We start from the raw sequence: 27,468 nt of genomic DNA, 5'->3' as shown, positions 1-27,468 counted from the left end.
ACTTTCACTGCTTGATGAAGAACAAGTTAATTAGGAGATTAGAGGATGTGAAGGAAATACTTATAAGAATTGTATAAGAGTGATAATTGTCAGTTTTCATGAGAAAGAACTTGCATTTCTATAGTGCCTTTCACAACGTCAGGGTGTCCCAAAATGCTATAGTGTAGTCACTATTGGAATTTATGAAACGCAGCCGTCAAATTACACACAGCAAGCTCTCATAAATACCAATGTGGTAATGACTAGATAATCAGTTTTAATCATGTCATATAAATTGGCCAGGACATCAGGGAGAATTCCCCAACTCTTCTTCAAACAGTGCCATGAACATTCATTTGAGAGGGCAGATAGAGTCTTGACCTCCGACAACCGCAACCATCTTCCTTTGTGCTAGGTGTGATTCCAGCAAGTGGAGAGCTTTCGCCTGATTCCCGTTGACTTCAATTTATCTGGGGCTCCTTGATGCCACACTCCGTCAAATGCTGTTTTTGTCCATGTTTGAACCAAGGCTGTAATAAGTTCTGGAGCTGAGTGGTCCAAACAGAATCCAAATTGAGCAGATTATTGATGTGTGTCACTTGATAGCACTGTCGATGGCACCTTCCACCATTTTGTTGATGAATGAGAGGAGGCTAATGGGGCAGTAATTGGCCAGATTGGATTTGTCCTGCTTTTTCCGGCAGGACATACCTGAGTAATTTTCCACATTGTCGGGTGGAAGTCAGTGTTTTAACTGTTGTCAGGCAAACCCCTCACCTGCCAAGACTGAGGCACACATTATTTCGCCACATGAACATTAAAACTTAAAATTGCAAGCCCCTGACTGGAAGGACATTTGCATAGTAATAGACAGTGTTGGAACAAAGGAACCAGTCCCCGCCCCAATACACGGAAGAGACCTAGTCAAACCGGTCAGTCATGTGACCACCTGCTGGCCAACTGGGGGAGTTTTAAACTGGATAAACAGAATTTGAACTCAGAACGCTGTGTGCTGCTGGAACTGAAGCAGAACCCTCTCCTGTCTGCCAGCTCCCATCTCTTTTCCATGGAACTACATCTTGTGAAAACACGTGGACCTCAAAGAGAGAAAAGTCTTCTACGTGAACAAGGTTTAAGCAGAATACTGGGCCCCAGTGAAATGCAAGAATTACCTCCAGAAGGACTATACTGTGAGTTTGAAGCACAATCACAAGATATTACCTCAAACTATTCCACTTTTCTTCTCTTTTCTGTCCCTATCTGCATGTGTATATCACGTGTGCCTGCTAGCGTGGGCACGTTATATATCCATAGGTGTCAGCCATATTAGAGTTTAAGTCTAAGTTTTAATAAATTTCACTTTTCTCTTTTAAACCTGAGAAAACCTGGTGTGCGGGTTTCTTTGCCTTATAATTGGAAAGCTGTGAACAAGGAAAAAAATAAGGGGAGCTCAAAACACGGTGTGTTCAAAAATAAAACCCTGTTACAATAAGACCAGGTGAAGACAACAAAAGATCCCTAGACACCTTTCTCACCTGGTCATAACAGAGATTTTTACGACCAGTCAGAAGCTTGCAATTTTATGTTTTAATGTTCATGTGGCAAAATAATGAGTGCCTCAGTCTTGGCAGGTGGGGGCCCGCATGACAGTACAAAAATGCAACGCTACCACGCTAGCATGCATAGCAATAGTTTGTGGAGCCTCCTCCTCTGGTTAGTTGTTTAATTGTCCACCACTATTCACGACTGGATGTGGCAGGAGGGCAGAGCAGTGATTTGATCTGAAATGAGAGCAGAAAATGCAAGCAATACTCAGCAGGTCTGGCAGCATCTGTGCAGCGAGAAACAGAGTTAATATTTCAGGCCTATGATCTTTCATCAGAACTGGCAAAAGTTATCAATGTGACAGTCTTTGAGCAAGTGAATGGGGGCGGGGGGAAGAAGAACAACAGGAAAGGTCTGTGATGGGACAGAGGGGGCAGAGATTAAATAACAGAGATGTCATGGAACAGAATGCAAATAGAGTGCTAAATAGTTGTAGTGAAAGACAAAGCATTAATTCAGAGAGAGTGCTAATGGCAGAATAATGAACAGCTCTGTCCGAAAGCAAAAAAACATGAAAAATAAGTTTAAAATTAGCACAAGGTTAAAAAAATCATTAAAAAAGAGAAAATATAAAAATAAAAAAACAAATAATAAAAAGATAATGGGGCTCATGATCTGAAATTATTGAACTCAGTATTCAGTCCAGAAGGCTGTAGATTGGCCAGTACAAGGTGATCTGATCCGTTGGTTGCGCGATCGCTTAGCTCCGTCTAGAGCAAGCTGCTTTGCTGTTCAGCATGCATGTAGTCTTTGTTGTACCTGCACTAGGTTGGCACCTCATTTTCAGGTATGCCTATTGCTGCTCCTGGCAAGCTCTTCATTGAACCAGGGTTGGTCCTCCTGGCTTGATGGTAATGGTAGAGTGGGGATAGGCTGGGCTGTGAGATTGCAGATTGTGGTTGAATACAATTCTTTTGCAGTTGATGGCCCACAGTGCCTCATAGATGCCCAGTTTTGAGCTGATAGATCAGTTCTGAATCAATCCCATTTAGCACAGTGGTAGTGCCACACAACACAATGGAGGATGTCCTCAATGTGAAGATAGGATTTTGTCTCCAACACGACTGTGTGATGGTCACTCCTAACATTATTGTCATGGACAAATGCATCTGTGACAGCTAGATTGGTGAGGATGAGGTCAGATCGGTTTTTCCATTGTGTTGGTTCTCTCACCACCTGCTGCAGGCCCAGTCTGGCAGTTATGTCCGTTAGGACTTGGCCAGCTTGGTCAGTAGTGGTGCTACCGAGCCACACTTGGTGATGGACATTCAAGTCTCCCACCCAAAGTACATTCTGTGCCCTTGCTACCCTTAGTCCTTCCTTCAAGTAGTATTCAACATGGAGGAGCACTGATTCATCAGCTGAAGGACTTCATAGGGTCCAGATTCAATGTTGAGGACCCTCAGAGACACTCCTGCGTGACTGTATATCACTGTGTCTCCACCTCTGGTGGTTCAGGATAAACCCAGAAATGGTGATGAGGTGCCTGGAATGTTGGCTGAAAGATTTGATTGTGTGCAAATGAATATTTCAGGCTGTTGTTTGACTACGCTGTGGGATAGCTCTTTCACTTTTGGTACAAGTCCCCAGATGTTAGTAAGGAGGACTTTGCAGGGTCGACTGGGCTGGGTGTGGTCTACCTGGTTTTATTCTTATTGTTTATCATGGTATTTTGATACAACTGAGTGGTTTGCTAGGCCATTTCGGAGGGCAGTTGAGAGTCAATCACATTGCTGTGGGTCTGGAGTCACAGGTAAGGACAGCAGATTTCCTTCCCTAAAGGACAGTAATGAAGAGATGGCTTTTTACACCAATATGGTAGTTTCATTGTCATAATTACTGATACTAACTTTTTACTTCCAGATTTATTTGATTAACTGAATGTACATTCTCTAGCTGCTGTGGTGGGATTTGAACTCATATTTCCAGATTATTAGTCCAAGCCTCTCAAATACTGGTCCAGTAACATAACCACCATGCTACCATACTCTAAATGTAAGAAGTCCTGCATTCAATTCAGTACTGAAGGAAAAAGGAGAAAAGATTTATTTTGGGGCAGGTACGTGAATCATTCAGACATTACAGCTGAACTAGGGACCCTTGGAGCAGCAGGAACTAAGATGTGTTAGGATTAGCTGAATCACAGTTTATGGCAGTAGTTGGACAGAAAGACAACCCAGTGTGGGTCAGGACGTTAAGTCAGGTTAGAATAGATAGGAAAGGAGAGGGTAAAAGTAAAATCAGAGACCCTTGGGAGGCAAAGGCCATAAAGCTGCACAGTTTAGTTTTCTATGTATCGGCAATTGGAAATTTACCAGCCAGCAACACCGAGTGAAAAATCACCAGCAGTGCACTGAAGAGTGCTCAGAAAATTATCAGCTCATATTACAGAAGGGTTAGACTACCCAGTGAAATACTCAGTCTGAACCTTTTCTAACGCAGAGAGATGAAATAACTCTAGGGGTTTGTTACCGACCACAGAACTCGGAGAAAGAGGGAGGACAGAATACATTGTGAAGAGCAAAGGAGAATTTGTGAAAACAGGAAGGTTATATTCATAGCACATTTCAGTCAATGCAACAGAAAGTGGGACAGCTGAATATGTTAGGAGCCAGAGTTATTAAATGTAAGGTGAAATTGCTCACTAATCTGGTGAGGCAGTGCTCACCTCCAATCTCTAATGGTAGCTGAACCCCAATAGCAAAGGACAAATGGAAATCAAATCACCCCTGAGTGACAGCGACCTAAACATGATTAATTTTGATAAGGTTTGGAATTCAGGCTTGCCCAAAATTATCAGCAACGCCCAGGTATATAATTCTACAAAAGCCATTGTATGGGTATTGAGGGAAGAACTGCAACAGACTGACTGGGCAAGTGTTCATCAACACCACAACTGAAAGCTCTGACTGTTGTTTTCCAGAGGCTGAATGGCTGGTGAAGGTAATGATATATCTTCCAGCCAATAAATGGCAGCACTACATCTAGTAAAACCCAAACAGATCCAAAATACTGGCAGAGAAATATAGTGAAGACTGTGAGTGATAGTGGCAGCTTCATAGAATGAACACTGCTTGGTAAAATACAGTGCGTAACAAGATGTCAGTACATTTTATCAGCCCTGTCAGGAGGTACCGAATACATTAAATTCCTCACAGAGGCCATCTGAACAAATACTGGCAAGAAAAATGCATCATTTAAAGAGGCAGGCACTTTCAATGATGAGCACTTCCTGCAATTCATGTGGTTTATCCCTAGAATTATCTCTTCCTTGACATAATTTATGTCAGATCTTAAATTAATTACCCAACTCCTTATACTCGCCAGTTCCTACATTGTTTTGTTGTCACTGTTATAATGTAGGAAACGCAGGAATCTAATCACAGCAAGGAACTGCAAACAACAATAGATCAATGACCAGATCATCTGTTTTAGTGATGTTGGTTGAGGGATAAATATTGACCAGGCCATGGGGGAGAACTCCACTGCTCTTCATCTAACAATGCTGTCTCAATTCCCCATCCCCCCCCCACAGACACACACACACACCCAGTGAATATGTGCTTAGTAACTCACTGATAGATATCCATTATCATCACAGGCACAATGGGCCAAATTACCTCCTTTTGTGCTGTAAAATTCTGTGATTCCATAGACAAGAAATCAATACTGTATGTATGCTTTATGATGCACAACCTTATATAATATACAGTCTGCTATAACACACTCCCTTATATAAACTACACAACACCAGATACACAGACTCATATAAACCAGTGTTGTCCAATAGAAGACACTGATGCAGTGAGCGGGAAACAGCGAGAGCGGAGCCGGAGCACAAAGAGACCGGGAGACAGAGTGAGAGTTCACTGAGCGAGCAGGACACAGCGAGAGCGGAGCCGGAGCACAAAGAGACCGGGAGATAGAGCGAGAGTTCACTGGGCGAGCGGGACACAGCGAGAGCGGAACCGGAGCACAAAGAGACCGGGAGACAGAGTGAGAGTTCACTGAGCGAGCAGGACACAGCGAGAGCAGAACCGGAGCACAAAGAGACCGGGAGATAGAGCGAGAGTTCACTGGGCGAGCGGGACACAGCGAGAGCGGAGCCGGAGCACAAAGAGACCGGGAGATAGAGCGAGAGTTCACTGAGCGAGCGGGACACAGCGAGAGCGGAGCCGGAGCACAAAGAGACCGGGAGACAGAGTGAGAGTTCACTGAGCGAGCAGGACACAGCGAGAGCGGAGCCGGAGCACAAAGAGACCGGGAGATAGAGCGAGAGTTCACTGGGCGAGCGGGACACAGCGAGAGCGGAGCCGGAGCACAAAGAGACCGGGAGACAGAGTGAGAGTTCACTGAGCGAGCGGGACACAGCGAGAGCAGAACCGGAGCACAAAGAGACCGGGAGACAGAGTGAGAGTTCACTGAGCGAGCGGGACACAGCGACAGCAGAGCCGGAGCACAAAGAGACCGGGACACAGAGCGAGAGATCACTCAGCGAGCGGGACACAGCGAGAGCAGAACCGGAGCACAAAGAGACCGGGACACAGAGCGAGAGATCACTCAGCGAGCGGGACACAGCGACAGCAGAGCCGGAGCACAAAGAGACCGGGACACAGAGCGAGAGATCACTCAGCGAGCGGGACACAGCGAGAGCGGAACCGGAGCACAAAGAGACTGGGAGATAGAGCGAGAGTTCACTCAGCGAGCGGGAAACAGCGAGAGTAGAATCGGAGCATAAAGAGACCGGGAGACAGAGCGAGAGTTCACTCAGCGAGCGGGACACAGCGAGAGCGGAGCCGGAGCATAAAGAGACCGGGACACAGAGCAAGAGTTCACTCAGCGAGCGGGACACAGCGAGAGCAGAGCCAGAGCACAAAGAGACCGGGAGACAGAGCGAGAGTTCACTCAGCGAGCAGGACACAGCGAGAGCGGAACCGGAGCACAAAGAGACTGGGACACAGAGCGAGAGTTCACTCAGCGAGCGGGAAACAGCGAGAGCGGAGCCGGAGCATAAAGAGACCGGGAGATAGAGCGAGAGTTCACTCAGCGAGTGGGACACAGCGAGAGCGGAACCGGAGCATAAAGAGACCGGGAGACAGAGCGAGAGTTCACTCAGCGAGCGGGACACAGCGAGAGCGGAGCCGGAGCACAAAGAGACCGGGAGACAGAGCAAGAGTTCACTCAGTGAGCGGGACACAGCGAGAGCAGAGCCAGAGCACAAAGAGACCGGGACACAGAGCGAGAGTTCACTCAGCGAGCGGGACACAGCAAGAGCGGAGCCGGAGCACAAAGAGACCGGGACACAGAGCGATAGTTCACTCAGCGAGCGGGAAACAGTGAGAGCGGAGCTGGAGAACAAAGAGACTGGGAGATAGAGCGAGAGTTCACTCAGCGAGCGGGACACAGCAAGAGCAGAGCCAGAGCACAAAGAGACCGGGACACAGAGCGAGAGTTCACTCAGCGAGCAGGACACAGCGAGAGCGGAACCGGAGCACAAAGAGACCGGGACACAGAGCGAGAGTTCACTCAGCGAGCGGGACACAGTGAGAGCGGAGCCGGAGCATAAAGAGACCGGGACACAGAGCGAGAGTTCACTCAGCGAGCAGGACACAGCGAGAGTGGAGCCAGAGCACAAAGAGACCGGGACACAGAGCGATAGTTCACTCAGCGAGCGGGAAACAGCGAGAGCGGAGCCGGAGCACAAAGAGACTGGGAGATAGAGCGAGAGTTCACTCAGCGAGCGGGAAACAGCGAGAGCGGAGCCGGAGCACAAAGAGACCGGGACACAGAGTGAGAGTTCACTCAGCGAGCGGGACACAGCGAGAGCAAAGCCGGAGCACAAAGAGACCGGGACACAGAGTGAGAGTTCTCTCAGCGAGCAGGACACAGCGAGAGCAAAGCCGGAGCACAAAGAGACCAGGACACAGAGTGAGAGTTCACTCAGCGAGCCACTTACCTTCCGGGAGCAGTCCAGGCGTGCCGGAGTTTTGAAAAAAGTCAACAGTGACATCACAGGAAAGCTGCAGGGTAATTGGTTGGTGAGTAGCAGCTGTTAGGGAATAACTCTGAATAGCTGGTTTCGTAACTAAAGTAAAGAGAAAGGTCTACAGTTCTTTATAATATAGGAGGTAGTTTTTTTTTGGTGGGGAATCAAGGTACCTAGTGTAAATCTAATTTTGGGGTAATTTAGGGGAGTAAAAACAGTGGGAAAAAAACAAAGAGTGACATCACAGGAAAACCATAAGTTCATTGGTTGGTAAGTAACTGCTAATTTGAATTACCTATTCTAAGTTGATTTCAAATTAAAGGTGAATAGGAGAAATATTTTACAGATTAAAAACTAAAGACCAGTCGGAAATTTAAAAAACAAATTAAATTTAATTAAATAAAATAGAGATGCAGGGCCAGGTGATGTGTTGTACCTGCATGATGTGGGAGCTGGTGGACCCCATTGTGGTTCCTAGTGACCACATCTGTAGTAAGTGTTGGCTGCTCGAGGAACTCCGGCTCAGAGTTGATGAGCTGGAGTCTGAGCTTCGGACACTGCGATACATCAGGGAGGGGGAGAGTTACCTGGACGCTGTGTTTCAGGAAGCAGTCACACCCCTTAGATTAACTATCGTGAATTCGGCCAGTGGTCAGGGACAGGAGGCTGTGACTATGAGTGAGGCAGGTAGAGGGATCCAGGAGGTAGTGCTGCAGAAGCCTCTGCCATTCTCCTTGTCCAACAAGTTCGAGGTTCTTGCTCCCTGTGTGGACGAGAGCAGGGACTGTAGGGAGGATGAGCAAACTGACCACAGCACCGTGGTACAGGGAGCCATTCAAGTGGGGGGAAGAAAAGAGAAATGTAGTCGTAATCGGTGATAGTATAGTTAGGGGCATTGACACTGTTCTCTGGATCGAGAGTCCCGAAGGCTCTCTTAACTGCCTGGTGCCAGGGTTCGGGATATCACATCTGGGCTGCAGAGGAACTTGGAGTGGGGGGGGGAAAGATCCAGTTGTCGTGGTCCATGTTGGTACCAACAATATAGGTAGAACGAGGTTAGAGGTTCTGCTGAGGGAATATGAGCAGCTAGGGGCTAAATTAAAAAGCAGAACCAAAAAGGTAATAATCTCCAGATTACTACCTGAGCAACGAGCAAATTAGCAAAGGGTCAATAAGATTAAAGAGGTAAATGTGTGGCTCAAAGATTGGTGTGGGAGAAATGGGTTCAAATTCGTGGGACACTGGCACCAGTACTGGGGAAGGAGGGAGCTGTTCCGATGGGATGGGCTCCACTTGAATCCTGCTGGGACCAGAGTCCTGGCGAATCGTATAACTAGGCTGTAGATAAGGCTTTAAACTAAATAGTGGGGGTGGGGGCGGGGGGAGGGTTCAGTTACATGGAAAAACAGGAAGTTAAAGGAGGAGGTAGAAGTGCAGGTTAGTGGTGAGGCTGATTGTTACCAGACTGCAAGAAGTATACTGGTTAAACCAGAAGAGAGAAATAATAAACAGGCGAATAAAGCATCAGTGCTGAGGGACAGGTTAGGGGGTATAGCCCAAATAAGAGTTCTATATACAAATGCACGGAGTGTAAGGAATAAATAGATGAGCTGCAGGCGCAAATTCAAATGGAAGATTATGATGTGGTGGCCATTGCGGAGACATGGCTGCAGGATGGTCGGGACTGGCAACTAAATATAACTGGTTATAAAGTTTACAGGAGGGACAGGGAAAATGGCAGAGGGGGTGGAGTAGCCTTACTTATTAGAAATAATATCACCTCATGGGTGAGGGAGGATAAAATGAGGGGAAAGTATCCAGTGGAGACCTTATGGGTGGAATTGAGGAACAGAAAAGGATCTAAAACTGTAATAGGTGTTGTGTATAGACCCCCTGGTAGCAGTTCTGAGGTGTTCGATTGTATAAATGCACAAATTAGGCAAGTGTGTAACAAAGGCAGAGTAGTATTAATGGGGGATTTTAACTTACACATAGATTGGGAGAGGCAGACTAGCACCTGTCAGAAAGGTAGTGAATTGCTGGAATGTGTCTGGGATAATTTCCTACAGCAATATGTCCTAGATGTAACAAGGGGACAGGCAACATTAGATTTAGTTATGAGTAATGAGCCAAATTTAATTAGTAGCCTAACTGTGCGTGAACATTTATCAAATAGTGATCACAACATGATTGAATTCAAGGTAGTGTTTGAAAGTGAAGAGCACGAATCAGCTACTAGAATTTTAGACTTGGGTAAGGCTGACGTTATCAGGATGAGACAGAGACTGTCCACGGTAAACTGGGTAGATCTGTTAATGGGTCAATCGACTGAAGAACAGTGGAGAATGTTTAAACAAACATTTAATGAAATACAGAGCGAGTATATACCCCTGAGAGGAAAAAGCTCCACTTCACAGAAAAAACAGCCATGGACAACTAAAGAGATTAGGGATAGCATGAAACAAAAAGAAATGGCGTACAAAAATGCAAAACGCAGCACAGATCCGGCCAAAGGGGATCGATACAAAGACCAGCAAAGGGTCACAAAGCAGCTTATAAGAGCTACGAAAAGAGATTATGAAAGGAAACTTGCAAGGGACATCAAAATCAATAAGGAATTTTATAGTTACATAAAGGGAAAACGGGTAGTCAAGAGCAATGTAGGCCCACTAAAAGCTGAAACTGGAGATATTGTCATTGATAATGGGGAAATGGCAGCCATGTTGGCACGGCGACACAGTGGCGCAGTGGTTAGCACCGCAGCCTCACAGTTCCAGCGACCTGGGTTCGATTCTGGGTACTGCCTGTGCGGAGTTTGCAAGTTCTCCCTGTGACCGCGTGGGCTTTCGCCAGGTGCTCCGGTTTCCTCCCACAGCCAAAAACTTGCAGGTTGATAGGTAAATTGGTCATTATAAATTGCCCCTAGTGTAGGTAGGTGGTAGGGGAATTGAGGGAAGGTGGGGATGTGGTAGGAAAATGGGATTAATGTAGGATTAGTATAAATGGTTGGCACTGACTTGGTGGGCCGAAGGGCCTGTTTCAGTGCTGTATCTGAATAAAAATAAAAAATTACTTTGCCTCAGTATTTACAGTTGAAAAGGAGGATAACTTGCTGGAAGTCCTGAAAAAATTAATAGCTGATAGGGGACAGGGACTTAATACAACTAGCGTAAGTAAATCATCAGTAACAAGGAAATTAATAGAACTAAAGAGTGAGAAATCCCCAGGACCTGACAGTTTGCATCCGAGGGTGTTAAAGGAAGTAGGGGAGCACATTGTAGATGCCCTAACTATAGTCTTTCAGAGTTCCCTAGATTCAGGAGTGGTCCCTCTGGATTGGAAAGTTGCACATGTCACTCCACTTTTTAAGAAGGGTGAAAGGGGGAACCAAGGAAATTACAGACCAGTTAGCCAGACATCTGTGGTGGGCAAGTTGCTGGAGTCTATAATCAAGGATAGGGTGACTGAACACCTAGAAACATTTCAGTTAATCAGGGACAGCCAGCATGGATTCATGACTGGAAGGTCATGCCTGACAAATCTCAATGAATTTTTTGAAGAGGTGACTAAGGTAGTGAACAGGGGAATATCTATGGATGTTATTTATATGGACTTCCAGAAGGCATTCGATAAAGTCCCACATAAGAGATTGTTAACTAAGGTAGAAGCCCATGGAGTTGAGGGCAAATTATTGACATGGTTAGGAAGTTGGTTGAGTGGTAGGCGACAGAGAGTGGGGATAATGGGTAAGTACTCCGATTGACAGGATGTAACTATTAGTGTCCCACAGGGATCTGTGTTGGGGCCTCAATTATTCACATTATTCATTAATGACTTGGATGATGGCATAGTAAGTCATATATCCAAATTTGCTGATGATACAAAGTTAGGCGGCATTGTAGACAGTCTAGATGATAGCATAAAATTGCAAAGAGATATTGACAGACTGGGTGAGTGGGCAAAACTGTGACAGATGGATTTCAATGTGGGCAAGTCTGAGGTTATCCATTTTGGACCAAAAAAGGATAGAGCAGGGTACTTTCTAAATGGGAAGAGGTTAAATACAGTGGATGTCCAAAGAGACTTGGGGGTTCAGGTGCATAGATCTTTAAAATGCCACGAGCAAATGCAGAAAATAATCAAAAAGGCTAATGGAATGCTAGACTTTATATCCAGAGGATTGGAGTATAAAGACACAGAGGTTATGCTGCAGCTGTACAAAACTCTGGTTAGACCGCACTTGGAGTACTGTGAGCAGTTCTGGGCACCACACCTTCGGAAGGATATATTGGCCTTGGAGGGAGTGCAACGTAGGTTTACAAGAATGATATCTGGACTATAGGCGTTAAGTTACGAGGAGAGATTGCACACATTAGGCCTGTTTTCGCCAGAATTTAGAAGGTTAAGGGGTGATCTGATCGAAGTCTTCAAGATATTAACAGGAAAAGACAGGCTAGATAAAGATAAACTATTTCCACTGGTTGGAGATTCTAAAACTAGGGGGCGTAGTCTAAAAATTAGGACCAGACCCATTCAGGAGAGATGTTAGGAAGTACTTCTTCACACAAAGGGTGATAGAGGTTTGGAACTCTCTCCCACAAACAGCAGTTGAAGCTAGAACAGTTGTTAATTTTAAATCTGAGATAGATTTTTGTTAAGCAAAGATATTAAGGGATATGGGCCAAAGGCAGGTATATGGAGTTAGGCCATGGATCAGCCATAATCTCATTGAATGGCAGGACAGGCTCGTGGGGCTGAATGGCCTACTCCTGTTCCTATCCTCCTATGTTCCTATGACATGACACGTGTTGTTGTGGTAACACCGTTTTAGCCATTGTCATGCAGACCCCCCATCTGCCAAGAATGAGGCATATTAATTTTGTCATATGAACATTGATTTTAAACTGTTTCTGGAGTGAAGAAATGGCTTGTTAAAGAGATGACCAGACCTTTGACTGGAGGACATTTGCATACTAAGAGACGATGCTTGTGGAGACAAAGGACTAGTGCCTGGTCCAATTAACCCAAATGGATTTTGATCACTAGACATTGAAGGTGTAAGAAAGTGCATACCAGGGACTGCTAAGATGATACAATCCACAGAAACAGGACTGGTTAAACCAGCTGGTCACATGACTAACCGGCTGGTCCAGGCTTTGAATGAGACACAGGACAGTTTGAACAGACGGCAGTTTGCAACTGAAGCTGGAACAAGGAAGCCTCTCTCTTGGTTGTCTCTCTCCCGCTTTCTCCCAAGCTACTGGACCCACAGAAGACACGTAAACCTCAAGAGAGAAAAGACTCCGACATAGAAACATGTTGAAGCGGGCACTGTACCCCAACGAATTGCAGGACCTATCGACAACCAAAGACTCCACATTGAACTTCAAGGACTGTAATTATAATTCCGATATTGCCTCAAATTTCTCCCCTGTATTCTTTTCTACTATTTCTGTCTCTATCTGCGTGTGTGTTTGTCACGTATGCATGCTAGCATGGTCACGTCGCATATTCGTAGTCGTTAACCGGATTAGGGTTTAAGATTAATAAACTTCCACCTTTCTTATTTAAATCGAATTAACCTGTCTGATTTCTTTGCCTTACAATTGGAGCAGTGAACAAGGATTCACCGAGGGGGAGCTAAAAACAATGTTTTAAAATTAAACCCTGTTACGGTTAAACCAGGCAAAGGCTAAGAGGGAACCCCTAGACCCTTTCTCACCTGGTTGTAACACCATGTGCATTAATTTTAATGGAAACCATCTCACAAACAGTCACTACAGATAAAGGTGTTCATGTGTGGATTTTTACTTTGCACACATCTGCTACCATTTAGTATCCAAGGAAGTAAAGCAGTTACAGTGATCAATAACCAAGTTGACACTCTGCTTTTTAGCTCACCACAAATCCATAAAAGGCTAATGTTCAATTACATACACATTGTGTGAATGAGTATTGAGATCACAAGACCAACGTCAGAGTATGTTACTCATTTTTTACTTACTGTTCAGCAATTGATTTATCGATATCTGGGTTCCCATTAGACACATATTGCAAGTCATTAGCACATTGCAAAATACTGAAATAATGTGCAATCTTATATAATAGACCCTCATAGAAACATTCCTAATAAACAACCTGCTATAATACAGCCTTTATTATATACTCTCATACATAATAGTCCTATGTAATATACAGCCTAATATAATACTCAACCTGCTATAATATATCCTTATATAATAAAATATAGAAATCATTGGAGTGGCCACAGTTAGAGCACTGGTATCCCACCAGGATGATAAGAAAGTATGCCAAACTCTATACAACTAGCCCAGGCAGTGTGCCATCCCATATACAACTGGCCCAGGCTACGTGCTGTTTCATACCCGGGACTGAGTACTAAATATTTCTGGATCCTAGGTATTCAGGAAAGATAGGGAAGGAAAGAAAGGAGGAGGGGTAGCAGTATTGATTATGGAGAACACTAGAGTGCTGCAGAGAGAGGATGTCCTAGAGGGGTCGAGCACGGAATCTATTTGGTTAGAGCTAAGAAACAAAGAAGTATCATTATATTGCTGGGTATATTCTAAAGGTCACCAACTAGAGGGAAAGAAATAGAGGAACAAATTTGCAAGGAAATTACAGAGAGGCACAAGAATTATAGTAGTTATAATCAGGGATTTTTATTATCCTAATATAGATTGTGATAGTAATAGTGTAAAGGGCAGAGAGGAGCAAGAGTTTCTAGAGTGTGTTCAGGAGAACTTTCTACATCAGAATGTTTCTGGCCAAACAAGGAAGAAGGCCTTGCTGGATCTGGTTCTGAGGAATAAGGTGGGTCAAATGAATCAAGTGTCAGTAGGGGAACATTTAGGGGTCAGTGATCATAGTATCATCAGGTTTTGGTTGCCTATGGAAAAGGACAAGGAGCAATTCAGAGTAAAAATAATTAAATGGGGGAGGGCCAACTTCAACGGGGTGAGAACAGATCTGGCCCAGGTAAATTGGAATCAAAGGTTGGCAGGCAAAACTGTAATGGAACAGCTGGCTGCCTTTAAAGAAAAGATAGTTTGGGTACAGTCAAGGTACATTCCCATGAGGGGGAAAGGTAGGGCAATCTGGATGATGAAAGAGAAAGAGACTAAGATGAAGCAGAAAAAAGGGTGCATATGACAGATGTCAGGTTGATAATATAGTTGAGAGCCAGGCTGAATATAGAAGGTTCAGAAGGGAAGTGAAAAACAAATAAAAGAAACAAAGAGAGAGTATTACAAGAGACTGGTAGCTAACATAAAAGAGAATCCAAACGTCTTCCATAGACATATTATTAGTAATAAAAGGGTGGTGAAAGGAGGAGTGGGGTCGATTAAGGACCTAAAAAGGGATTTATGCATGGAGGCAGAGGGCATAGTTGAGGTACTAAATGAGTACTTTGCATCTGTCCTCACCACGGAAGAAGATGCCTGAAAGTTATAGTGAAAGATGAGGTAATTGAGACACAAAATGGGCTAAAAAGAGGAAATATTAGATAGGCTGGCTGTACCTAAAGTTGATAAGTCACCAGGATGGGAATGAGATGCATCCAAGGATACTGAGAGAAGTAAGGGTGGAAATTGTGGAGGCACTGGTCATAATCTTCCAATCCTCCTTAGATACAGGGGTGGTGCCAGAGGACTGGAGAATTGTAAATATTACATCTTTGTTCAAAGAAGGGTGTAAGGATAAGCCCAGCAACTACACACCAGTCAGTTTAACTTCAGTGGTGGGAAAACTTTTCGAAAAGACAATTCAGGACAAAATTAAAAGTCACTTGGACAAATGTGGATTAATTACGAAAAGCCAGCACAGATTTGTTAAAGACAAAACATTTTTATCTAACTTGATTGAGCTTTTTGATGCGATAACTGGGATAGTTGATGAGGATAATGTGGTTGATGTGGTGGACATGGACTTCCAAAAGGCATTTGATAAAGTGCCACATAACAGGCTTGTCAGCAAATTTAGAGTCCATGGAATAAAAGGGACAGTTGCAGCATGGAAACAAAATTGGCTGAGTGACAGGAAACAGAGAGTAGTGGTGAAAGGTTGTTTTTCGGACTGAAGAAAGGTATCCTATTGGGTTCCCCAGGAGTCGGTATTGGTAGCTCTGTTTTTCTTGATATATATTAATGACCTAGAATTGGGTGTACTGGGCACAATTTCAAAATTTGCCAGTGACACAAAATTTGGGAATATTATGAACTGTGAGAAGGATGGTGATAAACTTCAAGAGGACATAGACAGGCTGGTGGAATGGGTGGACACGTGGCAGATGAAATTTAATACAGTGAATTGTGAAGTGATTCATCTTGGTAGGAAGAGTGAGGAGAGGCAATATAGATTAAAAGGTACAATGCTAAAGTGGGTACGGGGCAGAGTCCTGCAGGTATATGTGCACAAATCATTGAAGGTGGCAGAGTAGGTTGAGAGCGCAGTTAATAAAGCATTCGGGATTCTGGGCTTTATAAATAGCAACATTGAGTACAAAAGCAAGGAAGTTATGATAAACCTTGATGAAACACCAGTTTGGCCTCAACTGGATTATTGTGTTCACTTCTGAGCAGCACACTTCAGGGAGGATGTGAAGGCATTAAAGAGGGAGCAGAAAAGATTCATGAGAATGTTTCCAGGGATGAGGGACTTCAGTTATGTGGATGGGTTGGGGAAACTGGGGCTGTTCTACTTGGAGGAGAGAAGATTAAGAGAAGATTTGATCGAGGTGTTCAAAAATCATGAGGGGCCTGGATAGGGCCCCCCGGGATCACCTCGTCAATCGCCGCTTGTCTTCCCTGCTCCCTCCCACCATTATCTCCTGCACCTGCCTGCTTGCCATGACACTTCGTCGCTGCTGACTGCTCATGGCTCCATTCTGCCGCTCCCGATTCTTCATCCTGCTGTTTTCTTCTGCTCCCGACTGCTCCCGCTCACTCTCTTCCCTCCCCCACGCGTCTCCAGGCATTGAGGCAGGCAGCGAGTGGTGGGAGAGACTGGCGTGCAGACGGGCGCAGAAAAGAACGGCAGAATGGAGTGTCGAAAAGGCAAAAGCAGCGGATGGAGCGGAGAGAAGGCGGGTGCAGGGGTGAGCGGTGAAGAGAAGCAGCGATCGCAGGAGGGAGCAGGAAACTGTATGTGGTGATTGAGGTGGCGATCGCGGGAGGGAGTAGGGAAGAGAGGTGGTGATTGCGGGAGGGAGCGGGGCACTGTTGTGGGCATGGAGGTGGCGATCGCAGCCATTGAGGGGTGAGGGTTTGGGTGTGAGTTTAATCCATTTTTTTGTGTCAAATTGAGCAGCACCAATTTTATTACTGGCAGCTGCCTGAGATGTTGCCGACAGTGACGTTTCAGTGGATGAGGCTGCATTTGCGCATGTGCCAGTACTGCGCCACCTAGTGGTTGCGATGTCAGCAAACAGAGCCATTGGCAAACGAAGCAATGGTGACATCAGGAAAATCTTTTTAACGCAACAAGTGATTAGGATCTGGAATGCACTGTCTGAGAGTGCGGTGGAGGCAGTTTTATATGAGGCCTTCAAAGAGAATTGATAATTATCTCAACAAAAAAATTGCAGGGCTATGAGGAAAAGGCGGGGATAGGGACCAGATGAGTTGCTCCCACAGCGAGCTAGCATGGACATGACTGGCCAAATGGCCTCCTTCTCTGCTGTAGGAATTCCATGATTCTATGATAACTGTCCCTGGCAGTGTATTGCCGCATATACAACTCGCCCAGGCATTGTGATTTCCCAAAAACAACTGACCCAGGCAGTGTCCTGTCCCAGATAACAACTGACCCAGGCAGTGTGATGTCCCAGATAACAACTGACCCAGGCAGTGTGCTGTCCCAAAAACAACTGATCCAGGCAGTGTGCTGTCCCAAAAACAACTGACCCAGGCAGTGTTCTGTCCCAAAAACAACTGATCCAGGCAGTGTGCTGTCCCAAAAACAACTGACCCAGGCATTGTGATGTCCCAGATAACAACTGACCCAGGCAGTGTGCTGTCCCAGATAACAACTGACCCAGGCAGTGTGCTGTCCCAAAAACAACTGACCCAGGCAGTGTGCTGTCCCAAAAACAACTGATCCAGGCAGTGTGCTGTCCCAAAAACAACTGACCCAGGCATTGTGATGTCCCAGATAACAACTGACCCAGGCAGTGTGCTGTCCCAAAATCAACTGATCCAGGCATTGTGCTGTCCCAAAAACAACTGACCCAGGCAGTGTGATGTCCCAGATAACAACTGACCCAGGCAGTGTGCTGTCCCAGATAACAACTGACCCAGGCAGTGTGCTGTCCCAGATAACAACTAACCCAGGCAGTGTGCTGTCCCAAAAACAACTGATCCAGGCATTGTGCTGTCCCAAAAACAACTGACCCAGGCAGTGTGATGTCCAGGCAGTTGTTGTTCTATATATAACTGGCCCACGCAGTGTGCCATCTTACTTGCAGTGTGACCAGATGGTACCCCACTCTGTACATGGCACGCAGAGACTTTGATCTGTTCCATCCCTGTTGCTATTTATTCTTTTCCAGCATTAAAGTAGCATTGTACAGTCACTTCCTCTGACCAGTTTCACTCTATCACATGTTTGTCAACTACTCTCCAATCCTATATTCATTGCTGAATCTTTTTATACTGAAACATTCACAGGACTAAGCTGTAACCAGCTCATGACCAACAAGCTTACCTAGTAGTGGAACCACTCTGCATCTTCCCCGTCACTTAGTGACTACATTTAAATACTGGTGACCATGCTGAAGATTAGGCATGTAATTTAGGGACTGTCAATATCAATCATTACCAGCCCCCCAGCAACTCCATGGTGACGGCCTGTCTTCTTGCCTATTGTCTGATTTTAGTACAAGATGACTCACTGAGTAAAGTTCTTCTTCTTTTTCCAAAGTTCTTCGTCTTCTTGGGTGAGATCTTCCTTGCTTTGAATTGGGCAATTGCCGCAGACATTCTCTTGGTAAGTACCAGCCACCAGCTCACTGCTGCTCCATCAACTGATTCGGGACTAATCACATCTTTTCATTCCTCAGGTTGTTTGGTCAGGGTATTTCTACTTGTGGAGGTAACTGTGAGAAGAACTTTCAAGTTTGTATTTTCCAAATGCTCGTGAGATGAGAATTATGAATTGAATTTCTTGTTTTGTTGAAGAGTTCCTCAATCTTAGTTAAAGGTCATCAGATTCCTGAGGAACCCTGATTGTCACATGCCCATTTCTTTTATAATTGACCAATGGAAACATAAGAGCAGGAGTAAACCAGCCAGCCTCAAGCCTGTTTAAACATTCAGTTAAATCATTTCTGATCTTAACCTCAACTCTATTTAGGCCCCCTTCCATATGGGTAGGCGGTGGCGTTGTGGTATTATCACTGGACTAGTAACCCAGAGACCCAGGGTATTTCTCTGGTGACATGGGTTCGAATCCCACCACAGCAGAAGGTGGAATTTGAATGTAATTAATAAATTTGGAATTAAAAAGCTAGTCTAATGATGGCCATGAAACCATTGTCGATAGTTGTAAAAACCCATCTGGTTCACTAATGTCCTTCAGGGAAGGAAATCTGCTATCCTTACCTGGTCTGGCCTACATGTGACTCAAGACCCACAGCAATCTGGTTAACTCTTACATGCTCTCTGAAATGGCCTAGCAAGCCACTCAGTTGTACCTAACCGCTGCGAAGTCAATAAAAAGGAATGAAACTGGACGGACCAACCGGCATTGAGCTAGGCACCGGAAACGACAACGGCAAACCCAGCCCTGTTGACCCTGCAAAGTCCTCCTTACTAACATCTGGGGGCTTGTGCCAAAGTTGGGAGAGCTGTCCCACAGACTAGTCAAGCAACAGCTTGACATAGTCATACTCACTGAATCATACCTTACAGACAATGTCCCAGACACTGTCATCACCATCCCCGGGCATGTCCTGTCCCACCGGCAGGACAGACCCAGCAGAGGTGGCGGGACAGTGGTGTACAATAGGGAGGGAGTTGTCCTGGGAATCCTCAACATCGACTCCGGACCCCATGAAGTCTCATGGCATCAGGTCAAACATGGGCAAGGTAACCTCCTACTGATTACCACCTACTGCCCTCCCTCAGCTGATGACTCAGTACTCCACCATGTTGAACACCACTTGGAGGAAGCACTGAGGGTGGCAAGGGCACAAAATGTACTCTGGGTGGGGGACTTCAATGTCCATCATCAAGAGTGGCTCGGTAGCACCACTACTGACCGAGCTGGCCGAGTCCTAAAGGACATAGCTGCTGGACTGGGTCTGCGGCAGGTGGTGGGGGAACCAACACGAGGGAAAAACATACTTGACCTCGTCCTCACCAATCTGCCTGCTGCAGATGCTTCTGTCCATGACTGAGTTGGTAGGAGTGACCACAGCACAGTCCTTGTGGAGACGAAGTCCCGCCTTCACATTGAGGATACTGTCCGTCGTGTTTGGCACTATCACCGTGCTAAATGGGATAGATTTCGAACAGATCTAGCAATGCAAAACTGGGCATCCATGAGGCACTGTGGGCCATCAGCAGCAGCAGAATTGGACTCAACCACAATCTGTAACCTCATGGCCCGGCATATCCCCCACTCTACCATTACCATCAAGCCAGGAGACCAACTCTGGTTCAATGAAGAGTGCAGGAGGGCATGCCAGGAGCAGCACCAGGCATACCTCAAAATGAGGTGACAACCTGGTGAAGCAACAACACAGGACTACTTGCATGCCAAACTGCGTAAGCAGCATGCGATAGACAGAGCTAAGCGATCCCATAACCAACGGATCAGATCGAAGCTCTGCAGTCCTGCCACATCCAGCCGTGTATGGTGGTGGACAATTAAACAACTAACTGGAGGAGGTGGCTCCACAAATATCCCCATCCTCAATAATGAGGGAGCCCAGCACATCAGTGCGAAAAATAAGGCTGAAGCATTTGTAACAATCTTCAGCCAGAAATGCCGAGTTGATGATCCATCTCGGCCTCTTCCTGAAGTCCCCAGCATCACAGATGCCAGACTTCAGCCAATTCGATTCACTCCGCGTGATATCAAGAAATGACTGAAGGCACTGGATACTGCAAAAGCTATGGGCCCTGACAATATTCCGGCAATAGTACAGAAGACCTGTGCTCCAGAACTTGCCGCGCCCCTTGCCAAGCTGTTCCAGTACAGCTGCAACACTGGCATCTACCCTGTAATGTGAAAAATTGCCCAGGTATGTCCTGTACACAAAAAGCAGGACAAGTCCAACCCGGCCAATTACTGCCCCATCAGCCTATTCTCAATCATCAGTAAAGTGATGGAAGGTGTCATCAACAGTGCCATCAAGCGGCACTTGCTTAGCAATAACCTGCTCAGTGACGCTCAGTTTGGGTTCCGCCAGGGCCACTCAGCTCCTGACCTCATTACAGCTTTGCTTCAAACATGGACAAAAGAGCTGAACTCAAGAGGTGAGGTGAGAGTGACTGCCCTTGACATCAAGGCAGCATTTGACCGAGTATGGCATCAAGGAGCCCTCGCAAAACTGAGGTCAATGGGAATAAGGGGGAAAACCCTCCGCTGGCTGGAGTCTTACCTAGCGCAAAGGAAGATGGTTCTGGTTGTTGGAGGTCAATCATCTGAGCTCCGGGACATCACTGCAGGAGTTCCTTAGGGTAGTGTCCTCGGCCCAACCATCTTCAGCTGCTTCATCAATGACCTTCCTTCAATCATAAGGTCAGAAGTGGGGATGTTTGCTGATGATTGCACAATGTTCAGCACCATTCGTGACTCCTCAGATACTGAGGCAGTCCGTGTAGAAATGCAGCAAGACCTGGACAATATCCAGGCTTGGGCTGATAAGTGGCAAGTAACATTTGCACCACACAAGTGCCAGGCAATGACCATCTCCAACAAGAGAGAATCTAACCATCTCCCCTTGACATTCAACAGCATTACCATCGCTGAATCCCCCACTATCAACATCCTAGGGGCTACCATTGACCAGAAACTGAACTGGAGTAGCCATATAAATACCGTGGCTACAAGAGCAGGTCAGAGGCTAGGAATCCTGAGGCAAGTGACTCACCTCCTGACTCCCCAAAGCCTGTCCACCATCTACAAGGCACAGGTCAGGAGTGTGATGGAATACTCTCCACTTGCCTGGATGGGTGCAGCTCCAACAACACTCAAGTAGCTCGACACCATCCAGGACAAAGCAGCCCGCTTGATTGGCACCCCATCCACAAACATTCACTCCCGCCACCACCGACGCACAGTGGCAGCAGTGTGTACCATTTACAAGATGCAATGCACCAAGGCGCAGTGGTTAGCACTGCAGCCTCACAGCTCCAGCGACCCGGGTTCAATTCTGGGTACTGCCTGTGTGGAGTTTGCAAGTTCTCCCTGTGTCTGCGTGAGTTTCCTCCGGGTGCTCCGGTTTCCTCCCACAGCCAAAAGAATTACAGGTTGATAGGTAAATTGGCCATTATAAATTGCCCCTAGTATAGGTAGGTGGTAGGGGAATATCGGGACAGGTGAGGATGTGGTAGGAAAATGGGATTAGTGAGGGTTAGTATAAATGGGTGGTTAATGGTCGGCACAGACTCGGTGGGCCGAAGGGCCTGTTTCAGTGCTGTATCTCTAAATCTAAAATCTAAAGGCTCCTCAGACAGCACCTTCCAAACCCGCGACCTCTACCAACTGGAAGGACAAGGGCAGCAAATACTTGGGAACACCACCACCTGCAAGTTCCCCTCCAAGTCACACACCATCCTGACTTGGAACTATATCGCCGTTCCTTTACTGTCGCTGGGTCAAAATCCTGGAACTCCCTTCCTAACAGCACTGTGAGTATACCTACCCCAATTGGACTGCAGCGGTTCAAGAAGGCAGCTCACCACCACCTTCTCAAAGGGCAATTAGGAATGGGCAATAAATGCTGGCCTGGCCAGCATCACCCACATCCCATGGCCCTTGTTCTGAACTCCCCACTCGTGGAAACTGTTTCTCTACCAACCCTATAAACTCGTTTAATCACCTTAAACATCAGAATTAGATCACCCTTACCTCCCCCTCCCCAAACACACGCACAATTTTCTATACTTGATGGAATACAATGACCAACTTCCAAATTGGCCCAAACCTAAACTTAAGACATGGACAATAAATTGGTGCACAGATTCCCCTTGCCAGTTCTGCACATTTAAGTACACGACTGTCTGCATCCCAGATAATCCCATTGCCCTGCAGTCTGCTTACTCTCCTTTGTTATGGTTTCTCAGCCATTTGAAATGCTCCTTGGATCCAGGTGGATAATTGTTATTTTTTGCAGGTTGAGGAGAAGGAAATTCAAATGTAGTAATCTGGTTACTTTGTTTTCTTTGTAAACACAGTTTCAAATCTCTTGCAAGTGCAACCAACAGCTGCCACCTCTTGCATTGATGGCTTCACCCTAGGCTAGTTAGTAGAGATGTTTCAAATACTTTTGTTTTGCTGTTGACATTTCTACCACTGGTCACCAAGCAGTGGATGATGAAGTTGCTGGTGGAGATCGTTCGTACAAAAGATAGATACTTCATGCAATTGTCAGCGCCAGAGTCATCTTGGACTAGTTTTGATCGTCTCAAGGGATTGAAAAGAAATTTCCCAGATGTTTTGCCCTGTAAATTAGCCTGGGTTTTTAATCTATTCTTTTTGCCTGTTCCAGGAAATCAAATGACTTTGGGTGGGATGGGGAGCGTATAGACTGTGATGCACAAAGCATCACAATTGTGTGGGACAGGCTAGATGGACCAGAGGCTCTTTTCCTGTCCGTCATTGGTCGTATGCTCATGTGTCCATGGAAACCAGTTTGGGTTTCTTGGATTTGGGCAGCCATGTTCTTTTACACCTGCTGACCTGCAAGAGGCCTTGAGTTGATGAGAAAATAAACTAATGTTCATTCAATATTAAAGGTCACATCCAGCAAGAGGGACTGCATATCCATATGTAAGACCGAGACTCAGGGAGGAAATTATTCCTCTGAAACAAACAACTGCTCAGTTTGCATTGCATTGTGGGATAATCTGAGGCAGGGTAGAATTACGGTCATCACAATGAAGGTGTTCAAAGGGTTTCTATTTTTCTTTCAAAGCACTTACATATTGATCTCTGGAAGATTTGTTAAGTCCGTGGCAGACTTGCATTCCATTCCAAACCACCAACCTCTTTCATCATTGCAATTAGTTTCTGACTTTATAAAATGTGGATTTTTGATGAGCAGGAGAATTTCTGTTATGAGGAAAGATTGGATAGGTTAGGGTTGTTTTCTTTGGAATAGAGGCAGCTGAGGGGAGGTTAATTGAGGTATATATAAAATGATTAGGGGCTTTGATAGGAAGAATGTATTTCCCTGAGCAGAGAGGTCAGTAACCAGAGAGCATAGATTTAAAGTAATTGGTGGAAGGATTAGAGGAAAGTCAAGGAGAATGTTTTTCACCCCGTGGGTGGCGAGGGTCTGAAATTCTGCCTGGAGGGTGATAGTGACAGAAACCTTCATCGCATTTAAAAAATACTTGGATATGCACTTGATGTCCCATAACCTACAGTGCTACGGACCAAGAACTGGGAAGTGGGATTAGGCTGGCTGAGATGTTTTGGCTGACAGACACATTGGAACGAATGGCCCTCTTCTGTGTTATAAACTTTCAATGTTTCAATCAGCAGCCCAATCATTAAATCACTTCTTATTCACCTCTTGAGCATTTGGGATTTGACAGATTGTGTACAAGAAGCACCTCCATGTAATAGCATTCATTAACGCAGGCTTCAACCTATCTCTTCTTATGGAGAAATTCTTTCAATCTTCATTTCTATGGATCACCCTCCTCGATAATCATCTCTATGGATTCCTCCTTCCCATAGATAGACAAGTGGACTTCAGTATCTTCTACTTTGAACATTGAATGTGGAACTGCCCCAGTATAGATCAAGTTAGAGTTTCATTAAGGAAGATGTCACTGTGGTATTGATTAGAGATGCCTGACTGTTCTCTCTAGAAAAGAGGTTCAGTGGAGAATTAATAGAGACGTTCAAAATTCTGAGGAGTTTTGATATTGTAAATAAGGAGAAACTGTTTCTGCTGGCAGCAGGGTCAGGAACCAGAGGACATAGAATTAAAATAATTGGCAGGAGAACCAGAGGGAAACGAGGAGACTATTTTTTACACAGTGAGTTGTTATGATCTGGAATGCACTGCCTGAAAGGGTGTTGGAAGCAGATTCAATAATAACTTTCAAAAGGGAATTGGATAAATATTTAAAATTTACCAGGCAATGGGGAAAGATGAGGGTTGTAAGCGAATTGGATAGCTCTTTCAAAGAGCCAGCACAGGCACAATGGGCTGAGTCCTTCTTCTGTGCTATAAGATTCTGTGATTTAATGAGTGCTGGAGCCTCTAGTGTCCATATAGAGTCCCCTGCCCGGGAATTTCAATCCATGGACAGAAATTGAGGGCTCACAATTTCCCAGCATGTGTAGCTGATGAGAAGGCCTCTTTCTGGTAGGGCACACTCAGAGTCGAGCTTGGAGTCAGAAGAAACCTTCTGGAACTGAAACCTTCCTGAGCTGAAGGAAAGCTTGTGTCCAGCATTGTGTAAATGTACCTATTCAGCCTGACAGTTGTAAAACATGAACTGTAACTCATGGTTTTATTTTATTCCCAGTATATTGTTATTCCGACTCGTCGTTCAATTGCGGAGGCAGTACAGATAACCATCTGTCATGTTCTCGGAGATGCCAGCAGCCCCTACATCATCGGCATTGTAAGTACCTCTCACTCTCACTCTTCATTCCCTCCTGGGAGGATTTTCAGCAGGGCCTCAGTTCCAGTGGAGTTCAGTGGCATATTTCTCATTGACCAGAGGGAAAGAAAGATCGATCAATATATCATCCTTCACAACCTCAGACTCCACTAAAGCTCCTTACAGCCAGGTAGTGCTGCACTGTCTGAGGTGCTGTCGTTCGGATGACATGTTAAACTGAGGCCCTGTCTGTCCTCTCAGGTGTATGTAAAAGATCCCATGGCAGTATTCCCAGAAGAGCAGCGGAGTCGTCTCCGGTGTCCAGGCCAGTACTTAATCCCCAATTAGCATCAATATAACATCTGGATATTATTTCCTCACTTTTTGTGGGAGCTTGCTATTGTTACGACCAAGTCAGAAAGGTGTCTCGGAATTTGTTGCTATCTTCACTTGGTCTTATTGTAACAGAGTTTAATTTTAAACATACACTGTGTTTTGTGCTCCCCCTTTGTGAATCCTTGTTCACAGCTTTCCAATTATACGGCAAAGAAACTAACACACCATGTTTTCTCCGATTTAAAGGAGAAATGTGAGGTTTATTAAAACTTCAACTTAAACTCTAATACTGTTAACACCTACAGATATACAACAAGCCCACGCTAACAAGCACACACGATATACACATGCAAATAGGGACAGAAAAGAGGAGAGGAAAATATAGTAGTGAAGGGTTTGAGGCAATATCAGAAGAGTTTCTTGTTTACTGTGCTTAGAGCTCACTGTCATCCTTTTGTAGGTAGTTCTTGCTTGTCGGTAATTCTTGCTTTTCACTGGGGCCCAGTATTCGTCTTAAACCTTATTCACGCAGGAGACTTTTCTCTCTTAGTGTTCATATGTCTTCAGTGGTTTCCAATGCTGCTGTGAGTGCAATGAGAGCAGACAGGAGAGAGATGTTCTCTCAGTTCAAATCCTTTGTTGGAAATTCATATCTCAACAGCCAGCTAGTCATGTGACTAAAACTGGTCTGACCCCTTCTTCTGTGTTTGTGGATTCTGCTATCTTAGCAGTCAACCTGGAATGCTAGCTCCCCCAGCCTTCAACATCTAGTAATCAAAAGTCCGTTGTTGGTTGAATGGGTTAAAGCATGGTTCTTCGTCCCTTGTTCCAACTCTGCTAGTTACTGTGCAAATGTCTTTCCAGCCAGGGCCTTGCAATTTTAAGTTTTAATGTTCATGTGGCGAAATCATGTGTGCCTCAGTCTTGGCAGGTGGGGGGTTTGCCTGACACCTCCACACCCAGGGGAATGAAATGCGATTTGAAGAAAAGCAGCATCTTTCATTACAGAGTTTGAGAGAAATATAAGATACAGAAAGAAAATCCATGTATTTCTCTCATTCATTTCCACTCATTCACCAATCTTAAAGCTCATTAAAAATGGTCTGCTTTGAGGGCCAGGGCTGGTTTGCAAAGACTTTTCACTTCAGGGGATGGGTGGTTTCCTTTTCCTCTGACAGTGGGGCACGAGTCTTTGTTACTGTCCCCTTTGTTCTCTAGGACACTTCTACCTGCAGATATTTGTACAGACTTGGTTGCACTCTCTTGTGGCACTTCGACTAGGTGAGGCATCACCCTAGCGGTTTCTGTGGCCCCTAGAGGTCTCTGTTTGTCCCTGCAAGTTCCTGTAAGTGGTGTTGGCAACTCTGGTGGGGTGCTTCTAGAATCTGCATTCACATCGGAGGATGTGGGGTCTAACTTTTCACATTTTTGGGGGTTGGTTGACCGGACAGTCGGGGTTTTCATCCGGGATTCTTCCCAGACTTCCTTTAACCTGCCCTCTAGGTCACTTTATCCCCTTTTTCTAAATGTTTGCCAGCTGTGTGCCTGTCTGTCCCCTTTTGTTTTCGACGGGGGTCCCTTACACTTCAACAGCCCTCTGCTGGAGGGTCTTCCTAACACCGGTACAGGACTTAGGTGTGCAGGTTTCACTGTAGGTTGGGGTTTCTCTTTAACCTGTCATGTGTAGCAACTCCTGCAGTACTCCACCACATCTTTGTGGCGTTTTGGCCAGTCACACTGCTGTCTTAT

The 27,468-nt window shown here is 45.5% G+C and overlaps 1 protein-coding gene across 1 annotated transcript in view; it reads left to right on the top strand.

Annotated features, from left to right (window-relative positions):
* Nucleotides 1-27,468, top strand: part of LOC137346567 (protein spinster homolog 3-like) — a 164,443-nt gene that overhangs the window by 96,859 nt on the left and 40,116 nt on the right. Inside the window, exons 9-10 of the mRNA XM_068010080.1 lie at nt 18,512-18,577; nt 25,306-25,404. Coding sequence (XP_067866181.1) covers nt 18,512-18,577; nt 25,306-25,404 — 165 coding nt within the window. The remainder of the gene's footprint in view (nt 1-18,511; nt 18,578-25,305; nt 25,405-27,468) is intronic.

This window comes from Heterodontus francisci, chromosome 30 (genome assembly GCF_036365525.1).
Source record: "Heterodontus francisci isolate sHetFra1 chromosome 30, sHetFra1.hap1, whole genome shotgun sequence".
Classification (NCBI taxonomy): domain Eukaryota; kingdom Metazoa; phylum Chordata; class Chondrichthyes; order Heterodontiformes; family Heterodontidae; genus Heterodontus; species Heterodontus francisci.
Note: the sequence above shows the minus strand (reverse complement) of the source record. Positions and strands in the feature narration are given on the sequence as shown.